Source organism: Labeo rohita, unplaced genomic scaffold (genome assembly GCF_022985175.1).
Source record: "Labeo rohita strain BAU-BD-2019 unplaced genomic scaffold, IGBB_LRoh.1.0 scaffold_344, whole genome shotgun sequence".
Classification (NCBI taxonomy): domain Eukaryota; kingdom Metazoa; phylum Chordata; class Actinopteri; order Cypriniformes; family Cyprinidae; genus Labeo; species Labeo rohita.
In genome coordinates, this window is record NW_026129262.1 from 1 (window position 1) to 24226 (window position 24226).

A 24226-nucleotide genomic window follows, 5' to 3' on the forward strand; every position below is an offset into this window, starting at 1 on the left:
GTGTAGGGTAGGTGTAGGGTGATAGAAAATACGGTTTGTACAGTATAAAAACCATTACGCCTATGGAATGTCCCCATAAAACATGTAAACCCAACATGTGTGTGTGTGTGTGTGTGTATCAGCTTGCAATGTACATCTGTTTCTTAACACATAGTGTACATTCTAACTAGAGTTAAGTCATTTGGTGTGGTAGCCCAGTCACACACAGATAGTTAAACATAAATTTCTCATGGTTCTTTGGACATATGTCTTGACAGTAGAACAGCTTAAAGGGTGTTTGGTCATATCCCATCCCTTTACATTCATTCCATGTGTGCGGACACAGACATGTCTGCTGATGCAGCAGCTTGTTTGCTTACACTCAGCAGCTGTTATTCTGCATTTACTGTTCAATTTCATGTATACACATACAATTTCAATTTCATATATGCAGCAGTATATCCTAAATGCTCACAGCAGCTTGTCTGTGCGTGTATTGGCAGTAAGTCTCTGTCCTAGCCCTGCCGCAGCCTCAGTGTAACAGATCTGTTCTGCCAAGACCAAAACTCTTAACTCTGAATTCTTACCAGCACACAGTAGCCCCTGGTAATTATCATGAGAACAGTTGTGTTTGTGCAATGGAGATGTTTTACAGAGGTGAATCTGAGATTCATTTCCTCTACACTGAATCTCTTGTGTCCACATCTGAGTGTCTCCTTTGCCAAAAGCATCTGCTCCCAGCACCTGTACAGGAGCCCCACAGTCCAGCTCTCTACACACAACCTCTGCATCCTGCTGGTCAAAGGCAGCGTCACACACTGACATCCACATCTGATCATGAAGTATCTCTAACCTCCCAGAGCAACTGGTGTTTCCAGCAAGCCTGACATCTGAAGTAATATGGGAAAGAAATGTTAAAAACAAACGTGACAATGTTTTCATAAACTTTGTTATTTCAATGTGTAAACTTTGTCATTATTGTTCAGCCACAAAGCACCATTTCTTATTAAGAAAACAATCAGGGTAAAATAATCAAATGTTTAATGAAGAGTTCATTTAAAGGAGTAGTACACCACCACCACCAGTAAATGAATTAATAAAGAAAGAAAGAAAGAAAGAAAGAGAAAGAAAGAGAAAGAAAGAGAATGAAAAGTCACAATTTACACTCTCTCATGTCAATCCAAACTTGAGCTGTGCAATACTGGATGGGATTTTGTTAATAATGATAAGTAGACAGTGATATGCATCATTCAAAAATGTGTTTGTTAAAGTCTTGTATTGTATTTACAGTATAAGCATGTTCTTGTTCGAGCTCATTTTTAATTGATTTCCAGGGGGATTTTGTCTTTATAAGTGCACTTTTTCTAACCTTATTAAATGTTATCTTTTATAGCAAATTCTTGGCACTCTCGCCACTGTTGAGAAGAGAAAAAAAAAATAAATAAATAAAATGGTAAGTCATAATTATGAGAAACTTTCTCATAATTATGACTTAGTATCTCATTATATTGAGAAACTCTCGTAATGATGAGTTAAAAAGTAATAAAATTCTGAGAAAATAAATTCGTAACAAGAAAGTTTCTCATAATAATGACTTAACATCTCGTAATAATGAGAAACTTTCTCATAATAATGAGAAACTTTCTCATAATTATAACTTAGTATCTCGAAATAATGAGAAACTTTCTCGTAATTATGACTTAGTATCTCGAAATAATGAGAAACTTTCTTGAAATAATGGGAAACTTCCTCGTGAAAAATGAGAAACTTTCTCATAATTATGACTTAGTATCTCGAAATAATGAGAAACTTTCTCATAATTATGACTTATTATTTCGAAATAATGAGAAACTTTCTCGTAAAAAATGAGAAACTTTCTAATAATTATGACTTAGTATCTTGAAATAATGAGAAACTTTCTCATAATTATGACTTATTATTTCGAAATAATGAGAAACTTTCTCATGATAATGAGAAACTATCTCATAATTATGACTTAGTATCTCGAAATAATGAGAAACTTTCTCATATTTATGACTCAGTATCTTGTAATAATGAGAAAATTTCTCGAAATAATGGGAATCTTTCTCGTAATAATGAGAAACTTTCTCATAATTATGACTTAGTATCTCGAAATAATGAGAAACTTTCTCATATTTATGACTCAGTATCTTGTAATAATGAGAAAATTTCTCGAAATAATGGGAATCTTTCTCGTAATAATGAGAAACTTTCTCATAATTATGACTTAGTATCTCGAAATAATGAGAAACTTTCTCGAAATAATGGGAAACTTTCTCGTAATTATGACTTAGTATCTTGTAATAATGAGAAACTTTCTCGAAATAATGAGAAACTTTCTCGTAATAATGAGAAACTTTCTCATAATAATGACTTAGTATCTTGAAATAATGAGAAACTTTCATAATTATGACTCAGTATCTTGTAATAATGAGAAACGTTCTCGTAATAATGAGAAACTTTCTCATAATAATGACTTAGTATCTTGAAATAATGAGAAACTTTCATAATTATGACTCAGTATCTTGTAATAATGAGAAACTTTCTCGAAATAATAAGAACCTTTCTCGTAAATATGAGAAACTTTCTCATAATAATGAGAACTTTCTCATAATTATGACTTAGTATCTCGTAATAATGAGAAACTTTCTCGAAATAATGAGAAACTTTCTCATAATTATGACTTAGTATCTCGAAATAATGAGAAACTTTCTCGAAATAATGGGAAACTTTCTCGTAATAATACGAAACTTTCTCATAATTATGACTTAGTATCTCAAAATAATGAGAAACTTTCTCGTAATAATGAGAAACTTTCTCATATTTATGACTTAGTATCTCAAAATAATGAGAAACTTACTTTCTCATAATTATGACTTAGTATCTCGTAATAATGAGAAACTTTCTCGTAATAATGAGAAATTTTCTTGTAATAATGAGAAACTTTCTCATAATTATGACTCAGTATCTTGTAATAATGAGAAACTTTCATAATTATGATTCAGTATCTTGTAATAATAAGAAACGTTCTCGTAATAATGAGAAACTTTCTCATAATAATGACTTAGTATCTTGAAATAATGAGAAACTTTCATAATTATGACTCAGTATCTTGTAATAATGAGAAACTTTCTCTAAATAATAAGAACCTTTCTCATAATAATGAGAAACTTTCTCATAATTATGACTTAGTATCTCGTAATAATGAGAAACTTTCTCATGAAAACTTTCTCATAATGACTTAGTATCTCGAAATAATGAGAAACTTTCTCGAAATAATGAGAAACTTTCTCGTAATAATATGAAACTTTCTCATAATTATGACTTAGTATCTCGAAATAATGAGAAACTTTCTCGTAATAATGAGTAACTTTCTCGTAATAATGAGAAACTTTCTCATATTTATGACTTAGTATCTCAAAATAATGAGAAACTTACTTTCTCATAATTATGACTTAGTATCTCATAATAATGAGAAACTTTCTCGTAATAATGAGAAATTTTCTTGTAATAATGAGAAACTTTCTCATAATTATGACTCAGTATCTTGTAATAATGAGAAACCTTCGCGAAATAATGACAAACTTTCTCGTAATAATGAGAAACTTTCTCATAATAATGAGAAACTTTCTCATAATTATGACTTAGTATCTCGTAATAATGAGAAACTTTCATAATTATGATTCAGTATCTTGTAATAATGAGAAACTTTCTCGAAATAAAGAGAAACTTTCTCTTAATAATGAGAAACTTTCTCATAATAATGAGAAACTTTCTTATAATTATGACTTAGTATCTCGTAATAATGAGAAACTTTCTCGTAATAATGAGAAACTTTCTCATAATTATGACTTAGTATCTCGTAATAATGAGAAACTTTCTCGAAATAAGGGGAAACTTTCTCGTAATAATGAGAAACTTTCTCAGAATTATGACTTAGTATCTTGTAATAATGAGAAACTTTCTCGAAATAATGAGAAACATTCTCGTAATAATGAGAAACTTTCTCATAATAATGACTTAGTATCTTGAAATAATGAGAAACTTTCATAATTATGACTCAGTATCTTGTAATAATGAGAAACGTTCTCGTAATAATGAGAAACTTTCTCATAATAATGACTTAGTATCTTGAAATAATGAGAAACTTTCATAATTATGACTTAGTATCTTGTAATAATGAGAAACTTTCTCATAATAATAAGAACCTTTCTCGTAAATAATGAGAAACTTTCTCATAATAATGAGAACTTTCTCATAATTATGACTTAGTATCTCGTAATAATGAGAAACTTTCTCGAAATAATGAGAAACTTTCTCGAAATAATGGGAAACTTTCTCGTAATAATATGAAACTTTCTCATAATTATGACTTAGTATCTCAAAATAATGAGAAACTTTCTCGTAATAATGAGAAACTTTCTCATAATTATGACTCAACTTGTAATAATGAGAAACTTTCTCGTAATAATGACTTAACTTTCTCGTAATAATGAGAAACTTTCTCATAATTATGACTTAGTATCTCGAAATAATGAGAAACTTTCTCATAATTATGACTTAGTATCTTGTAATAATGAGAAACTTTCTCGTAATAATGAGAAACATTCTCGTAATAATGAGAAACTTTCTCATAATAATGACTTAGTATCTCGAAATAATGAGAAACTTTCATAATTATGACTCAGTATCTTGTAATAATGAGAAACTTCTCGTAATAATGAGAAACTTTCTCATAATAATGACTTAGTATCTCGAAATAATGAGAAACTTTCATAATTATGACTTAACTTCTTGTAATAATGAGAAACTTTCTCGAAATAATAAGAAACTTTCTCAAAATAATGAGAAACTTTCTCATAATAATGAGAAACTTTCTCATAATTATGACTTAGTATCTCGTAATAATGAGAAACTTTCTCATAATGAGAAACTTTCTCATATGACTTAACATCTCGTAATAATGAGAAACTTTCTCGAAATAATGACTTACTTTCTCGTAATAATGAGAAACTTTCTCATAATTATGACTTAATCTCAAAATAATGAGAAACTTTCTCGTAATAATGAGAAACTTTCTCATATTTATGACTTAGTATCTCAAAATAATGAGAAACTTTCTCATAATTATGACTTAGTATCTCGTAATAATGAGAAACTTTCTCGTAATAATGAGAAACATTCTCGTAATAATGAGAAACTTTCTCATAATTATGACTTAGTATCTCGTAATAATGAGAAACTTTCATAATTATGATTCAATCTTGTAATAATGAGAAACTTTCTCGTAATAATGAAAACTTTCTCAAAATAATGACTTAGTATCTTGAAATAATGAGAAACTTTCATAATTATGACTTAGTATCTCGTAATAATGAGAAACTTTCTCGAAATAATGAGAAACTTTCTCATAAATATGAGAAACTTTCTCATAATAATGAGAAACTTTCTCATAATAATGACTTAGTATCTCGAAATAATGAGAAACTTTCTCGAAATAATGAGAAACTTTCTCGTAATAATGAGAAACTTTCTCATAATTATGACTTAGTATCTCGAAATAATGAGAAACTTTCTCGTAATAATGAGAAACTTTCTCATATTTATGACTTAGTATCTCAAAAATAATGAGAAACTTTCTCATAATTATGACTTAACTTCTCGTAATAATGAGAAACTTTCTCGAAATAATGAGAAACTTTCTCGAAATAATGAGAAACTTTCTCGTAATAATGAGAAACTTTCTCATAATAATGACTTAGTATCTCAAAATAATGAGAAACTTTCTCGTAATAATGAGAAACTTTCTCATATTTATGACTCAGTATCTTGTAATAATGAGAAAATTTCTCGAAATAATGGGAATCTTTCTCGTAATAATGAGAAACTTTCTCATAATTATGACTTAGTATCTCGAAATAATGAGAAACTTTCTCGAGAAACTTTCTCATAATAATGACTTAAATCTCAATAATGAGAAACTTTCTCGAAATAATGAGAAACATTCTCGTAATAATGAGAAACTTTCTCATAATAATGACTTAGTATCTCGAAATAATGAGAAACTTTCATAATTATGACTCAGTATCTTGTAATAATGAGAAACTTTCTTGTAATAATGAGAAACTTTCTCGTAATAATGACTTAGTATCTCGAAATAATGAGAAACTTTCTCATAATTATGACTTAACATCTCGTAATAATGAGAAACTTTCTTGTAATAATGAGAAACTTTCTCGTAATAATGACTTAGTATCTCGAAATAATGAGAAACTTTCATAATTATGACTTAGTATCTTGTAATAATGAGAAACTTTCTCGTAATAATGAAAACTTCTCGTAAATAATGAGAAACTTTCTCAAATAATGAGAACTTTCTCATAATAATGACTTACTATCTCGTAATAATGAGAAACTTTCTCGAAATAATGAGAAACTTTCTCATAATTATGACTTAGTATCTCGAAATAATGAGAAACTTTCTCAAATAATGACTTACTTTCTCGTAATAATGAGAAACTTTCTCAATTATGACTTAGTATCTCAAAATAATGAGAAACTTTCTCATAATAATGAGAAACTCATATTAACTTAGTATCTCAAAATAATGAGAAACTTTCTTTCATAATTATGACTTAGTATCTCGTAATAATGAGAAACTTTCTCGTAATAATGAGAAACTTTCTTGTAATAATGAGAAACTTTCTCGTAATAATGACTTAGTATCTCGAAATAATGAGAAACTTTCTCATAATTATGACTTAACATCTCGTAATAATGAGAAACTTTCTTGTAATAATGAGAAACTTTCTCAAAATAATGACTTAGTATCTTGAAATAATGAGAAACTTTCATAATTATGACTTAGTATCTTGTAATAATGAGAAACTTTCTCGAAATAATAAGAACCTTTCTCATAAATATGAGAAACTTTCTCATAATAATGAGAAACTTTCTCATAATTATGACTTAGTATCTCGAAATAATGAGAAACTTTCTCGAAATAATGGGAAACTTTCTCGTAATAATATGAAACTTTCTCATAATTATGACTTAGTATCTCGAAATAATGAGAAAACTTTAATAAATAATGAGAAACTTTCTCGTAATAATGAGAAACTTTCTCATAATTATGACTTAGTATCTCGTAATAATGAGAAACTTTCTTGTAATAATGAGAAACTTTCTCGTAATAATGACTTAGTATCTCGAAATAATGAGAAACTTTCTCATAATTATGACTTAACATCTCGTAATAATGAGAAACTTTCTCGTAATAATGAGAAATTTTCTTGTAATAATGAGAAACTTTCTCATAATTATGACTCAGTATCTTGTAATAATGAGAAACCTTCTCGAAATAATGACAAACTTTCTCGTAATAATGAGAAACTTTCTCATAATAATGAGAAACTTTCTCATAATTATGACTTAGTATCTCGTAATAATGAGAAACTTTCATAATTATGATTCAGTATCTTGTAATAATGAGAAACTTTCTCGAAATAAAGAGAAACTTTCTCTTAATAATGAGAAACTTTCTCATAATAATGAGAAACTTTCTCATAATAATGAGAAACTTTCTTATAATTATGACTTAGTATCTCGTAATAATGAGAAACTTTCTCTTTCTCATAATTATGACTTAGTATCTCGTAATAATGAGAAACTTTCTCGAAATAAGGGGAAACTTTCTCGTAATAATGAGAAACTTTCTCATAATTATGATTTAGTATCTCGTAATAATGAGAAACTTTCTCGAAAAAATGAGAAACTTTCTCGTAATAATGAGAAACTTTCATCATAATTTCTCATAATTATGATTTAGTATCTCGTAATAATGAGAAACTTTCTCGAAATAATGAGAAACTTTCTCAAAATAATGCTTAGTATCTCAAAATAATGAGAAACTTTCTCATAATAATGCGTAGTATCTCGAAATTATGAGAAACTTTCTCGTAATAATGAGAAACTTTCTTATAATTATGACTTAGTATCTCGTAATAATGAGAAACTTTCTCGAAATAATGAGAAACTTTCTCGTAATAATGAGAAACTTTCTCGTAATAATGAGAAACTTTCTCATAATTATGACTTAGTATCTCGTAATAATGAGAAACTTTCTCGAAATAATGAGAAATTTTCTTGTAATAATGAGAAACTTTCTTGTAATAATGAGAAACTTTCTCATAATTATGACTTAGTATCTCATAATAATGAGAAACTTTCTCATAATTATGACTTAGTATCTCGAAATAATGAGAAACTTTCTCATAATTATGACTTAGTATCTCGTAATAATGAGAAACTTTCTCGAAATAATGAGAAACTTTCTTGTAATAATGAGAAACTTTCTTGTAATAATGAGAAACTTTCTCATAATTATGACTTAGTATCTCGAAATAATGAGAAACTTTCTCGTAATAATGAGAAACTTACTTTCTCATAATTATGACTTAGTATCTCGAAATAATGAGAAACTTACTTTCTCATAATTATGACTTAGTATCTCGTAATAATGAGAAACTTTCTCGAAATAATGGGAAACTTTCTTGTAATTATGACGTAGTATCTCGAAATAATGAGAAACTTTCTTATAATTATGACTTAGTATCTCGTAATAATGAGAAACTTTCTCGTAATAATGAGAAACTTTCTTATAATTATGACTTAGTATCTCGTAATAATGAGAAACTTTCTCATAATAATGAGAAACTTTCTCAAAATAATGAGAAACTTTCTTATAATTATGACTTAGTATCTTGTAATTGTCACGTTTCAGGCAGGAACAGACAACAACGACGTAGTGAAACGAACAGTTTAATATAATCCACAAGGAACTCGGGAAACACAGGAACACAGGGTGGTAACATTAAGGTCTGACACATGAGGAGGGTAATCACACACATTAAATAGACAGACTGATTAACACACCAGGTGCAGACAATGAGGGAGAGACCAAAACACACAGATCTGCAGGGGGAAATGATGGGAGAAACCAACTAAAACGTCCAGGGGTGTGACATTACCTCCCCCTCCCGGAAGGCGCGTCCTCGCGCCGACAAACAGGGACAACAAGATGTACAAAGTCTTAGGAGGGGGCTTCGGTGGAGGACGGACTCCCAGGAGGAGGGCAAAAGATGGAGTCCAGGGTGATGACGGGATATTCCATGGAGGTGATGATGGAGGGAGGAGCCAAGGAGGTGACAGGAGGGGGCTGGAGCAGGAGGAGCCAGGTGAGACCCAGACCGCAGCCATGATGGAGCCCCACGGTGGAGCCGATGGAGGGAGGAGCCATGGTGGAGGAAAGGCTAACGACTCCATGGGGCCGACCGACGGAGGCGGAGCAGGTGGTGGTAGAGCCCGAGGAGGAGACGGAGAGCCGATGATCCTGGACGACCCCGAGGATCCGGAGGGCCCAGGCGGAGCCCAAGGCTTTGGCGACCGAGGCGGAGGCGGAGATCCGGAGGTCCGCGGCGGAGCCGGAGTGACAGAGGACCGAGGCTGTGCCCGCGGGAGGGAGGAGGTCCACAGAGCCGGAGGGACGGAGCGACGAGGCACAGCCGGAGGAGTAGAGTCCAGAGGCGAAGGTGGGGCGACGACTGACCAGGGCAGAGCCGGAGGGATGATGGAGCCCGGTGGAGCTGGTGGACCGACGGGCGACGGTGGAGACGAGGGAGCTGAGAGACGGGGTGGAGCCGCAGGGTCGGAGGGCCGAGGCAGAGTCCAGGACTCAGAGGCTGGAGGCGAAGATGAGGGATCCTCCAGCCATGACACCGATGGAGACTGGCAGACCCGCGGCGAACCCACCGCACAGATGGTGGGCTGAGGGTGAGCAGAGGTGCTGACAGGAAGCAGAGGTGACTGAGGGAGGGTGGGTGGGAAATCCAAACAGGCTGACAGTTCAATATTCAATTCCATAACATTATGTCCCAGATCCAAATTTAGCTCACCCTCAGTGGTGGTGCAGTGGGTAATGTTGTCCTCAGCATATTCATGTTCCACTGAACTCCCCACCGTCGCGGTTACAATAGCCGGCTCTCGCACCTGATCAGACGGCTCGTGCAGCTCAGACTCCGTGGCGATCGGCCGCTCTGTCGCTCTGGGCTCGGGCTTTCCGCCTACGGTGGGCTCGTGGGCGTGCTCCGCGTGTCGGGGTGGTGGTTGGCTGGGTTCTGGGTCCGGAGTGGCACCGGCGAGATTTTTCATGGAACAGGCGGGAAACGAGGATCGGTTTCTCGCCAGTGTCCACTCCACAAACGCGGCGAAATACGCTCGAGGGCCATCCTCGGACGACGGCGCTCTGCAAGCTGGTGGCGTGAGCTACTAGTTGGAACAAGACGGTATATCCCTCGAGCGGTAGATCCCCCTGCTCCAGCCGAAGGAGGATGAATTCCGGACGGAGTAGGGGATCCATAGGGAAAACACAACGGAAACAAAAGACTGGAAAAAACGAACGAGAAACAAAACGGGGGAAACACTCAAAAAAAAAAAAACTGTATCGGTCAGACCTTCTGCCACATTTCAGGCAGGAACAGATGAACAACGACGTAGTGAAACGAACAGTTTAATATAATCCACAAGGAACTCGGGAAACACAGGAACACAGGGTGGTAACATTAAGGTCTGACACATGAGGAGGGTAATCACACACATTAAATAGACAGACTGATTAACACACCAGGTGCAGACAATGAGGGAGAGACCAAAACACACAGATCTGCAGGGGGAAATGATGGGAGAAACCAACTAAAACGTCCAGGGGTGTGACAGTAATAATGAGAAACTTTCTCGAAATAAGGGGAAACTTTCTCGTAATAATGAGAAACTTTCTCATAATAATGAGAAACTTTCTCATAATTATGATTTAGTATCTCGTAATAATGAGAAACTTTCTCGAAATAATGAGAAACTTTCTCGTAATAATGAGAAACTTTCTCATAATAATGAGAAACTTTCTCATAATTATGATTTAGTATCTCGTAATAATGAGAAACTTTCTCGAAATAATGAGAAACTTTCTCGTAATAATGAGAAACTTTCTCATAATAATGATTTAGTATCTCGTAATAATGAGAAACTTTCTCGTAATAATGAGAAACTTTCTCATAATAATGATTTAGTATCTCGTAATAATGAGAAACTTTCTCGTAATAATGAGAAACTTTCTCATAATTATGATTTAGTATCTCGTAATAATGAAAAACCTTCTCGTAATAATGAGAAACTTCTCATAATTATGACTTAGTATTTCGAAATAATGAGAAACTTTCTCGTAATAATGAGAAACTTTTTTCATAATTATGACTTAGTATCTCGAAATAATGAGAAACTTTCTCATAATTATGACTTAGTATCTCGTAATAATGAGAAACTTTCTTGAAATAATGAGAAACTTTATCGTAATAATGAGAAACTTTCTCATAATTATGACTTAGTATCTCGTAATAATGAGAAACTTTCTCGAAATAATGAGAAACTTTCTCGTAATAATGAGAAACTTTCTCATAATAATGAGAAACTTTCTCATAATTATGACTCAGTATCTCGAAATAATGAGAAACTTTCTCGTAATAATGAGAAACTTTCTCAAAATTATGACTTAGTATCTTGAAATAATGAGAAACTTTCTCATTATTATGACTTAGTATCTCGAAATAATGAGAAACTTTCTCATAATTATGACTTAGTATCTCGAAATAATGAAAAACATTCTCAAAATAATGAGAAACTTTCTCATAATAATGAGAAACTTTCTTAATAGTGCGAAACTTTCTCATAATTATGACTTAGTATCTCGTAATAATGAGAAACTTTCTCGAAATAATGGGAAACTTTCTCGAAATAATGAGAAACTTTCTCGAAATAATGAGAAACTTTCTCGTAATAATGAGAAACTTTCTCATAATTATGATTTAGTATCTCGTAATAATGAAAAACCTTCTCGTAATAATGAGAAACTTCTCATAATTATGACTTAGTATCTCGAAATAATGAGAAACTTTCTCGTAATAATGAGAAACTTTTTTCATAATTATGACTTAGTATCTCGAAATAATGAGAAACTTTCTTATAATTATGACTTAGTATCTCGTAATAATGAGAAACTTTCTTGAAATAATGAGAAACTTTCTCGTAATAATGAGAAACTTTTTTCATAATTATGACTTAGTATCTTGAAATAATGAGAATCTTTCTCATAATTATGACTTAGTATCTCGAAATAATGAGAAACGTTCTCAAAATAATGAGAAACTTTCTCATAATAATGAGAAACTTTCTTAATAGTGCGAAACTTTCTCATAATTATGACTTAGTATCTCGTAATAATGAGAAACTTTCTCGAAATAATGGGAAACTTTCTCGAAATAATGAGAAACTTTCTCATAATTATGACTCAGCATCTTGTAATAATGAGAAACCTTCTCGAAATAATGACAAAATTTCTCGTAATAATGAGAAACTTTCTCATAATAACGAGAATCTTTCTCATAATTATGACTTAGTATCTCGTAATAATGAGAAACTTTCATAATTATGATTCAGTATCTTGTAATAATGATAAACTTTCTCGAAATAATGAGAAACTTTCTCGAAATAATGAGAAACTTTCATAATTATGATTCAGCATCTTGTAATAATGAGAAACTTTCTCGAAATAATGGGAAACTTTCTCGAAATAATGAGAAACTTTCTCGTAATAATGAGAAACTTTCTCATAATTATGACTTAGTATCTCGAAATAATGAGAAACATTCTCAAAATAATGAGAAACTTTCTCATAATAATGAGAAACTTTCTTAATAGTGCGAAACTTTCTCATAATTATGACTTAGTATCTCGTAATAATGAGAAACTTTCTCGAAATAATGGAAAACTTTCTCGAAATAATGAGAAACTTTCTCGAAATAATGAGAAACTTTCTCGTAATAATGAGAAACTTTCTCATAATTATGATTTAGTATCTCGTAATAATGAAAAACCTTCTCGTAATAATGAGAAACTTCTCATAATTATGACTTAGTATCTCGAAATAATAAGAAACTTTCTCGTAATAATGAGAAACTTTTTTCATAATTATGACTTAGTATCTCGAAATAATGAGAAACTTTCTCATAATTATGACTTAGTATCTCGTAATAATGATAAACTTTCTTGAAATAATGAGAAACTTTATCGTAATAACGAGAAACTTTCATAATTATGATTCAGTATCTTGTAATAATGATAAACTTTCTCGAAATAATGAGAAACTTTCTCGAAATAATGAGAAACTTTCATAATTATGATTCAGCATCTTGTAATAATGAGAAACTTTCTCGAAATAATGGGAAACTTTCTCGAAATAATGAGAAACTTTCTCGTAATAATGAGAAACTTTCTCATAATTATGACTTAGTATCTCGAAATAATAAGAAACTTTCTCGTAATAATGAGAAACTTTTTTCATAATTATGACTTAGTATCTCGTAATAATGAGAAACTTTCTCGAAATAATGAGAAACTTTCTCATAATAATGAGAAACTTTCTCATAATTATGACTTAGTATCTCGAAATAATGAGAAACTTTCTCGTAATAATGAGAAACTTTCTCAAAATTATGACTTAGTATCTTGAAATAATGAGAAACTTTCTCATAATTATGACTTAGTATCTCGAAATAATGAGAAACTTTCTCATAATTATGACTTAGTATCTCGAAATAATGAAACGTTCTCAAAATAATGAGAAACTTTCTCATAATTATGACTTAGTATCTCGAAATAATGAGAAACGTTCTCAAAATAATGAGAAACTTTCTCATAATAATGAGAAACTTTCTTAATAGTGCGAAACTTTCTCATAATTATGACTTAGTATCTCGTAATAATGAGAAACTTTCTCAAAATAATGGGAAACTTTCTCGAAATAATGAGAAACTTTCTCATAATTATGACTCAGCATTTTGTAATAATGAGAAACCTTCTCGAAATAATGACAAAATTTCTCGTAATAATGAGAAACTTTCTCATAATAACGAGAATCTTTCTCATAATTATGACTTAGTATCTCGTAATAATGAGAAACTTTCATAATTATGATTCAGTATCTTGTAATAATGATAAACTTTCTCGAAATAATGAGAAACTTTCTCGAAATAATGAGAAACTTTCATAATTATGATTCAGCATCTTGTAATAATGAGAAACTTTCTCGAAATAATGGGAAACTTTCTCGAAATAATGAGAAACTTTCTCGTAATAATGAGAAACTTTCTCATAATTATGACTTAGTATCTCGTAATGAGAAACTTTTCTATAATAAAACCATGGTTAACCTTCATAAGGGGTGACGGCTACGATCCATGAAACTACGATAAGCATTTTCTTATAATGGGAGAGGAAACGCTCAACATATAAGCCTATCTTAATTCATATTCTGAGCTATTCTGTTTGTCTGTAAATAATAGGCCTATGCTTTATTAATAAGGCGTGTATTCAATTTGGCCCTCCAGTGTACTTTATTAATTTGTAATTTATTAGTGTCATTTATTAAAGGTATGGTTTTTGTCATGTACTGGCTCAGATTAATAATCAATAATTAATTGTTATTTTACCATTTTGCGCGCATCCCCCAGCGTGTTCTCGCATGAACAGGTGTCATTTCTGTCACTGCCTGCATCCTCTCTGACTGGGCTGCGGGACGAAGCGGGCGCGGGCGCAGTCATATTTCAAAGGAAGCCGACGCTACGGTCCTGACCGCTTCAGTGTCTTTACGGGTGTTTTAGGGAATATTTGCATTTATTCACGTGCGATTGGATTAGCTATTAATGTGGTGGACTGTCATGATTTTGGCTTTGATTGACTTATGCATCAGAGTGAATTTAGAAGAGGGTATACGCAAAGCCGACTGATAAAGAAGCGGGTATACGTCTTATACCTGCATATACCCTGCATTACACTACTGGGCTTCACAATGTCCCAACCAGTACATTTAATGATGACCACAATTGTCATTTCATTTCGTTAAGCCTTCACCCCTTATGAAGATTAACCATGGTTTTATTATAGAAAAGTTTCTCATTATTTCGAGATACTAAGTAATAATTATGAGAAAGTTTCTCATTATTACGAGAAATATTGTACACCCATAATCCAAATTCATATGACTTTCTTGGTTTCTTTCACAAAAAGAGAATGTATAATTCAGCAATATTGTACATTACATATTGTAATGGAAGTGAAATAAGAAAAAAAAAAGGTTTGGGGAAGGTACCTGAGCAGATGACTCCTGCATCATTAGTATGATCACAGCTATGAAAAGTCGTTTTTACTGATGCACAAATTTTCAGTGAAAATTCTGATCCAGTACATAACATGAGATTATCCCAGATTGGTCCTGATCCTTGTCCAAAGTGAGCACCACCCAGAGCATCTACAGGTTCTCCACAGTCCAGTTCTCTACACACCACTGCAGCATCAGCCAAATCCCAGTCATCATGACACACTGTTCCCCACTGACCTCTATGAAGAACCTCCACTCTACCAGCACAGCGACTGTGACCACCAACCAACCTCACTCTAACATTGCCTGTATAATAAATTTAGAGGGTATCAAAAAACAAAAGGGGAAATTTAAGGAAACAAATGGACAAAGCTAAAGAATTAGGAAAGAAACACAAAAAGAAGAAAATAATACTATGTGATGTTTTGTTAGAGAATATTACATTTGATTCCAGTTTATTATAAAAAAAAAAAAAAAAAAAGGATCAAACCTGCACAAGCCAGTCCAACATGACTGTCATGAGAACAGTTTTTTTCATGTGATGGTGATGTTGGACAAAGGTGAATCTGAGACTCATTTCCTCTGCACTGAATCTCTTGTGTCCACATCTGAGTGTCTCCTTTGTCAAAAGCAGCTGCTCCCAGCACCTGTACAGGAGCCCCACAGTCCAGCTCTCTACACACAACCTCTGCATCCTGCTGGTCAAAGGCAGCATCACACACTGACATCCACGTCTGATCATGAAGTATCTCTAACCTCCCAGAGCAGCGAGAACCTCCAACCAGCCTGACACCTGAAAGAACAGGTTACAGGTTATAATTTCTGTTATGGAAATCAATGCTGACTCCTTGAGGACAAAATCACATATTACAAGAAATCTTAATTTCTTTGATCCACTGTAATAAAAGATATTTGCTATGTTGACGTAGGACATATGTGGCCAGTCATTAACACACAAATAGCCACACTCTCATGTAAAAGATTTCATGTCATGTCTTATTTTTTTATTTTTTAAAAGAATGGTTAATTCATGAACTGGACTTCACTTCAGACCGATTAACCTGAGGATATGGATTACACATGATATTGTTGTAACTATGTTGAGTTAGTTGCACAGACTGACCATGTTGCTTTATAACACCTCAATATATCAACAGGAGCCAGAGGGTAAATTTCTGGGTGAATTATTCCTTTATGAAAATTGATCCACCCATTCATTGTGTGGTAATAAGGAGGAAACAGGACAGACACTACTATTCCTAAACAACCAAAAAAACTAACTTTGTCAGCAAAATGTGGGGAAGTCCACCCAGACTTGTACTGTTCTTTGCTGTACCTGTACATTCATTACATCAGAATGTGGAATTTTTTAACAAGGCCCCTGATTATTACAGCAATGTGTGTGGTCAAAGAGAATGTGGAAAATGGTCACAGAAAAATACAAGTTGTATATACATTTTGTTTTGTACTATAATATGGAATTTTTAGTTTACCTGAACAAATTACTTGAGCATTTTTATCAAGACAATCGCCATGATAAATAAATGGTATGGATCCACATTTCTTAAGTGTGGACTCAGATCCAAAACACAATGCATTTTTTATCCAAATTGTTCCTGATCCTTGTCCAAAATGAGCATCAGTCAGAGCATCTACAGGTTCTCCACAGTCCAGTTCTCTACACACCACTGCAGCATCAGCCAAATCCCAACCAACATCACACACTGTTCCCCACTGACCTCTATGAAGAACCTCCACTCTACCAGCACAGCGACTGTGACCACCAACCAACCTCACATTTACTATATCTGTGAATGTATAAAAGAGAGCAATAGACAAAGTGAGTGTCAATTTAAAATGTGCTCTATAAACCTAAATCAGGATGGACACAAAAAGCCACTGTAATGTGAACTCTTACCAGCACACAACAAACCAATGTTCTGTTCCAGAGAACAGTTTCCTTTGACTGATGGTGATGTTGGACAGAGGTGAATCTGAGATTCATTTCCTCTACACTGAATCTCTTGTGTCCACATCTGAGTGTCTCCTTTGCCAAAAGCAGCTGCTCCCAGCACCTGTACAGGAGCCCCACAGTCCAGCTCTCTACACACAACCTCTGCATCCTGCTGGTCAAAGGCAGCGTCACACACTGACATCCACGTCTGATCATGAAGTATCTCTAACCTCCCAGAGCAGCGAGAACCTCCAACCAACCGGACTTCTAAGTAAGAAAAACACAATCAACAAAACCATTGTTTTAATAAATAATGTAAAAACACCAAAGAAAAATACACAAATATGAAATATATTTATTATTGAAGCTGAACATAGAAGCACAAAATATTTACATATGAATAAGAATATGTAAAATACTACACCTGAGCAGATGACTCCAGCATCTTTAGAATGATCACATCTGGTTTTACCCCATCCAAATGACCTACAGTTCTTCAGTGTAGACTCTGATCCAGAACACAAAGCAATCATCCAGATTGGTCCTGATCCTGGTCCAAAATGAGCATCACCCAGAGCATCTACAGGTTCTCCACAGTCCAGTTCTCTACACACCACTGCAGCATCAGCCAAATCCCAGTCATCATCACACACTGTTCCCCACTGACCTCTATGAAGAACCTCCACTCTACCAGCACAGCGACTGTGACCACCAACCAACCTCACATTCTCATAGTCTAAATATTAAGCAATAACAATGAGAGAGCACAACTGGTTAAATGGGCACAAGCTCAATCAACATATTTTCTTAGTATTCAGATTTCACAAAAAAAGCATGCTCAACATAATTTCTCTTGCAATATTTAATAAATAAATAAATAAATTAATTAAAATAAATAAATAAATAAATAATAATTATTTATTTAAGCACTTTTTTACACTAAAATCATGTTAATTTGTTTTTCTTATGTCTAAACTGTTGAGACAGAAAGTATTTTAATGCCTTACGGACTGGCCCGTTCACTTAGTTGAAATACTTCCAAATCAGTGTTTATCCTATCAGAACTTTATCGCTGCTCATACTCAAGTGTCTCCAAATGTGTAATCAAGGTAAGTGAAATTTTTTTGTTTTTTTTTTTTTTTTGAGGCAACAGAAAATTAATGAAAACTTTTTGAAAAAAAACTTAGAGAAGGTGCTCGATCACCAGAAAAACTATGCTGTCAACCAACAAAAATCAGCACAGTGTCATTGCTGCTCTCAGAGTTTTCAAAATATAATTTTTTTTCTTTGATTGGTTAATTGCGTAATTAGTTTGATCAATTGTATCAGGTGTATGTGACTATGCTGACTAAATGATGATAAATGTACCTCTTTGATTATTTGCTATTTGCCTGACTTGACGAAGACCTTTTCAGTCAAAATGTTGTATTTTTAATAATGAGAGCAGCTTTGTTTTTTTTGTTGATTGACAGCAACAGAAAGTTAAGACAACATTTACTGTGTTGATATCACATGAAAATTAAAATTAAATTGCAATCAAAAGACAAGACAACAGGAGAAAAATAATAATGAATGGCCTGTTTTCCATAAATATCAAATATTATTATTTTGAAAACTTATAGATGTTTATAAAATGGATGCGACAATATGAAAAAGAGAAATACAGAGAAAAATCACCTGTTGAGCAATACAGAATAACATTCAAAATATTGTGACAATGTAATATGTCATCCAAAACAACACATTGTACAGTCTAATTTTAAGTGATTAAAGAACACAATCTGCCCCCTATTCATTTCTAAAAATAACTTCATCCTTTAATTTCATGTGAACTTACCAGCTGTGATGAGTATTACAAGTGAAGACAGTAAAATGAGTGTCAGGCATCTTCCCATCATCCTCAGCATGATTAACTCAACACCCAGTACAAGTTTCTCCACACTGATGATACAGAAGTACAGGCATCCTCCTAATGAGAGAGAAAGAGGCCCAACACCCTCCAATCACACTCGCTATTACCTTATTAGACACAACAGAGGAAATCATCAAACAACTTCACTGACAAATCAGAGGATACTTTTTTTATTTTCTCCATATATATCAAAATTGTCAGTGCTGATGAACTCCTCCTCCCCACACATTGAGACGCCTCACTGATGCACACACACACACACACACAGATATTTATAAGACTTACAGGAGACAGGAAACTCTCCAGTTTATTTACAGCATCAAAGCCCAACACCTGCAGAGACGAGATAAAAGTACTGATAACTAACTGCATCCAAAACATTTATTAATGTTTATATGATGAACACATAATAAACTCACCTCTGTAAAATAAATACTAATGCAAATTAGCATTTATGATGAACATTTGACGATGAAAATGATCACCTTGCTACCAGCAGAGAGAGCAGTTGTGCTACATTTCTGCTAAAGCACCTTGCATTGCATATTCATAAATCCAAACTCGGAGTAGTGTTGCAACAGACTAATGCAGAGTACTTGAACAATTAAATAATAAATTAACCTCCACTGATTTTAGTATGGAAGAAAAAAATGGTTTTGATAGCATCCTGAATAAAGACAAATGAGGAAATGTATGGAGTATGAAACACCATCATTTCAAATAATCTCTGTAGTAAAATTACATATAAACTCAAATTGACAAACAGTTTCTTCCCATCTTCAAACATTGTCCAGAATATTTTACAGTTTGGACCATTTAGTAAAAGTGTGATGATCAAAAACTCCTTAGAAGAGCCTTTAATTGCCAACACTAAAGAGCCCTTTCAGTCCAATCTAGGTGCCACTGGACCGCAATTTCTACCGACGGGGCAGCACGCTTCCTCACAAAACTGACTTCAGATAAACTTTTGAGTCAGCTTAACAGTGTGATGATCAAAATTAAACATAAACTGACGATGCTCAGGATTTTTTTTTTTTTTTTTTTTAAGAAAAGATGGACAGCATGTTTATATTTCTCTCCACTGTAGAAAAACAAAGCCAAAATGTCACTCAATCACAAGCACGAAATTATGCCAAATCACAATTCATTTTATAGCATCAAATAAATAACTAAAACCAAAAAAAAAAAAAAAAATAAAAAAATAAATAACAAAAAGAGCACTTAAACATAATTAATTAATTTTTTTTTTGGGTTCACACAAGTTTTGGCTTCACTTTTCAGCACGTGCATCATACTTGTACCACATTAACAGGGTAGATTAATAATTCCCGCACAACAAAGCCACTCAATACTTAGGCAAGCATTCTGTTTTAGGGTGGTTATTTAAAATTTTAAAGGGGTCATCGGATGCCCATTTTCCAAAAGTTGATATGATTCTTTAGGGTCTTAATGAAAGGTCTCTAATATACTTTGATAATTTCTCAATGGTTTTGTAAAACAACGCCCTTTTTACCTTGCCAAAATCTGCTGCTCAAATCATCTCATTCTTAGTAGTTGTTCCTTTAAATGCAAATGAGCTCTGCTCACCCCACCCCTCTTTTCTCGCAGTGGAAAGACGGTCTTGTTTACTTTAGCCGCTAAACTTCCTAACTAGCACATTATAAGGAAGGGCGATCGCAAATATTCCTAAAAAACGCTTATACTCACTTCTGCTGTAAGTGAAGCTGGATCATGAATGATTCGCGCGAAGATAGACGGATATATGTAGATCGGGAGGCGCATTCCATTCACAAACAAACATAATCTACTGCATCTTCAGCGGCTCAGATGTCAGGAGTAAATGACGACCACTATGTTCATTGTTATATCCAGCATCACAATGCCTCAATTGCTCAATCGGAGATATTCTTGTCTAATTTACATCACTGCTCTGGCATCAAAACATGGAAAGGTACTGGACTGTGACAGCTGGTCTAAGGTAAGAGCTCATGTCAATCAACTATTGTGGGAGCGGCCTCTGTTGGTGTGACGGCACACCGACAGGCATCTGAGAACGGCTCGATTTGTTTTTACAGATTAATTAAAAATTAAATTTTTATCATTATAAGGTACATTTGTACATACACTGCCAACACACATTAATGTTCAAACAACATGAAAAAGTGAACTTAGCATCCGATGACCCCTTTAAATAACTATAAATTAATAAGCATTAGGGGGCAAAACATTAAACGTTAAATAAGCAAATAAGCATCTGGTTTATTCCTTCATTTGTTTTAAATGGATAAAGACAGAACAATGAAATTCCTCCAACTTCAAGTGGGTGATAAGGAATAGAATCAATTTTTTATAAGAAAAAAAATAATTAGCATGATTTTATGGATTTATCATGCAAAAGAAATGGTACTAAATCAATTTCATACTTGTGCAAAGCAAGCAACTTTTTTTTTTTTTTTTCAAAATTTAAGCTACTGAACTCATTAAAACACATTTAAAACCTGAAGTAGCTATGTAAGATCATTTAAACTCAGTCCCAAGTTGTTAAATTGTAATTTCATGACCTGAAGCAGTGGGTGTGGCCACTACATACAGCCCCACCCTCATTGTGTGACTCCTCCCCCCACATCATCATAGTCTGTTATGAAAAAAACAAAAGCAAATAGATCATCTTAAATGTTGCCTTTATTATTTAAAACTGCTGCATTTATTTGAGCAATTTATTATTTAATAAATTAAATAAAGGAGACAAAAACATACCCAACAAGTTTCTCTCATCTTCATTGCTGTTCTTCACATCATCATACTCCTCCTGATCTGCCTCTGATACACATGTGAAATAAAACCTCACATTTTAATGTGTAACACAGCTTGTGTCATTGATCTATTTCTCTTCATGACTGTCTGAGACTAATAGATTAAACCTGATAAAGCCATGATGATTCATTAATGGTATAAATACCATAAAATAAATAATTCATAGAAACAAAATCTGGTTCTGTGACTCACCTGTTACACCTTGAGAGTCCTGTCCATTAATGATGACATCATCATAATGCTCTGGTGTGTCCACTACATACACATGGACATAGAGACAGAACAAAGGTTGCATTTTATTGAACGAGCATCACTTTGAAGAGATTATGTTAGAAAATGTCTTATTAAAAATAATTTTAAAAAGCAATAACACCTTTAATATCAGAGTTGTGTTCAGGGGTGATGACATCATAGCTCTCAGGTATGTCTTTTACAAATATAAACATGAATCAAATATCATCACACAGAATAAACCTGAATGTATTTTCTTAATATATAGATTATAGAATAAAAGAATAAAAGAAAATAAAGGGCCGGATTTACTAACAGTTTGCATCAGTGCAAAAAAAAAAAAAAAAAAAACTACTGTCAGGATTTGCTAAAGATATGCAGTGAAACATCAGTGATTAAAAAAAGACACAAAATTTATGGGAGGACAGTATTTAGTAGATTATATTTGTCATTACGTACAGTAAATGATCTAGTGGCCATGACATTTTTTAATTTGCTTATTGTCAGATGATCAATCACAGAACTTTTCACTCCCATCAGCATTTTATAGGATTGCATTCTCACACTTATTTGCCCTGTTTAATAAATCTAGCCCACTGAATTACAACTACAGTACAGAACTGCACCTGTCTCATGATCTGGTTTCAGTCCATCAGTGATGACATCATCATAGTATTCCGGTGTGATTTCATTCACCATCTCTTCAACATCAAAGTAAAATACTATTAGAAATCAAATACTCTTGTTGGCCATGAGGACATTACAAGTAATGAATGATGTGACTAGCTTACAAGATAAGAACATACTGTAAAATCAGCAAAATGATTTCAGAGACAGACAGAGACAGGAGGTTTAACAGGACTAACAATAGATGGACTTCAACTGTCTGACAGACTCTTTTATTAACTTCATTAAAGGGGACCTATTATGCAAAAATCACTTTTATAAAGTGTTTGAACAGTTGTGTGGGTGCAGTGTGTGAAAACAACCAGTCGATAATGGTAAAAATCCACCCATTCATTTTTTTTTCTAATCCCAATTATTATCAATTAAAAATTGCATATAAAATAGGGCTGTCAAATGATTAATTGCAATTAATTGCATACAAAATAAAAGTTCAAGTTTGCCTAATATATGTGTGTGTACTGTGTGTAATTATTGTGTATATATAAACACAAACAAATTAATGTTATTTATGTACTTTTTTATATATATAATATAAATTTATATATAATATAAATTATATAAAAATATAATAAATACATATATTTCTTAAATATATACATGAATGTGTTTGTATTTATACATACATAATAATTACACACAGTACACACACATATATTAGGTAAACTCAAACTTTTATTTTGTATGCAATTAATCACGATTAATCATTTGACAGCCCTAATATGAAAGCAACGTGAAGTCAGCTGCAAATTTGTCAAGCTCATAATCACAAGTGGGACTGAGAGTTTCTGATGTTTTTAGTGTGTGAGATTGTCCTGTTTTGTTGTTGCCGGTATGCTGGAGCATGATCTCTTAAAGCTCTGCCCTCTTCTGAAAAAGGGTCGGGAGCACCAACTCAATTGCATTTAAAGGGACAAACACAAAAACAGCAAGTTTTGGTTCCTACCCTAAAAGTGGCAATTTTAACAAGCTATAAAAAAAATTATCTGTGGGGTATTTTGAGCTAAAACTTCACATACTACACACTCTGGGGACATCAGAGACTTGTTGGTCATCTTGCAAAAAGGGGCATAATAGGTCACCTTTAAATCAGATTCATGGCTCATGACTTACCCCTCTGAGTGAAAAGACTGTGTCTGTTAGTGGGCTTGTGCTGAATCTCCTCATAAACAGCCTCAGTCATCGTCCTGTGTCTCCTCTTAGAGAGAGCTGTGAGTGTAGACAGACAAACCTGCTGTCAGTTCACAACACATGACTGATCACACACTGAATAAGACACAATATGACAGTCTCTGGATCTCTCCTACCTCTCCTCATCACTCTGTTCTGCTGAATCAGTATAAGCAGTGGCACTAAGAGCAGTAAG

General features: G+C 33.3%; 1 protein-coding gene and 1 long non-coding RNA gene across 2 annotated transcripts in view; both read right to left on the reverse strand.

Moving 5' to 3' along the window:
- Window positions 1–566: 566 nt before the first annotated feature.
- LOC127160403 (deleted in malignant brain tumors 1 protein-like) overlaps window positions 567–24226 on the reverse strand; it is a gene marked incomplete at its 3' end in the record, with an annotated part of 40560 nt that continues 16900 nt past the window's right edge. The window contains exons 7-12 of the mRNA XM_051103045.1: window positions 17644–17955; window positions 17184–17486; window positions 16759–17067; window positions 15756–16058; window positions 15257–15571; window positions 567–869 (exon numbers count right to left, since the gene is read on the reverse strand). Coding sequence (XP_050959002.1) covers window positions 567–869; window positions 15257–15571; window positions 15756–16058; window positions 16759–17067; window positions 17184–17486; window positions 17644–17955 — 1845 coding nt within the window. The remainder of the gene's footprint in view (window positions 870–15256; window positions 15572–15755; window positions 16059–16758; window positions 17068–17183; window positions 17487–17643; window positions 17956–24226) is intronic.
- Window positions 21638–22357, reverse strand: LOC127160404 (uncharacterized). Its single transcript, XR_007826740.1, has 4 exons — window positions 22319–22357; window positions 22138–22200; window positions 21889–21951; window positions 21638–21766 (listed from the first exon to the last, which is right to left on the reverse strand). It is a non-coding gene; the product is annotated as an uncharacterized LOC127160404 (long non-coding RNA).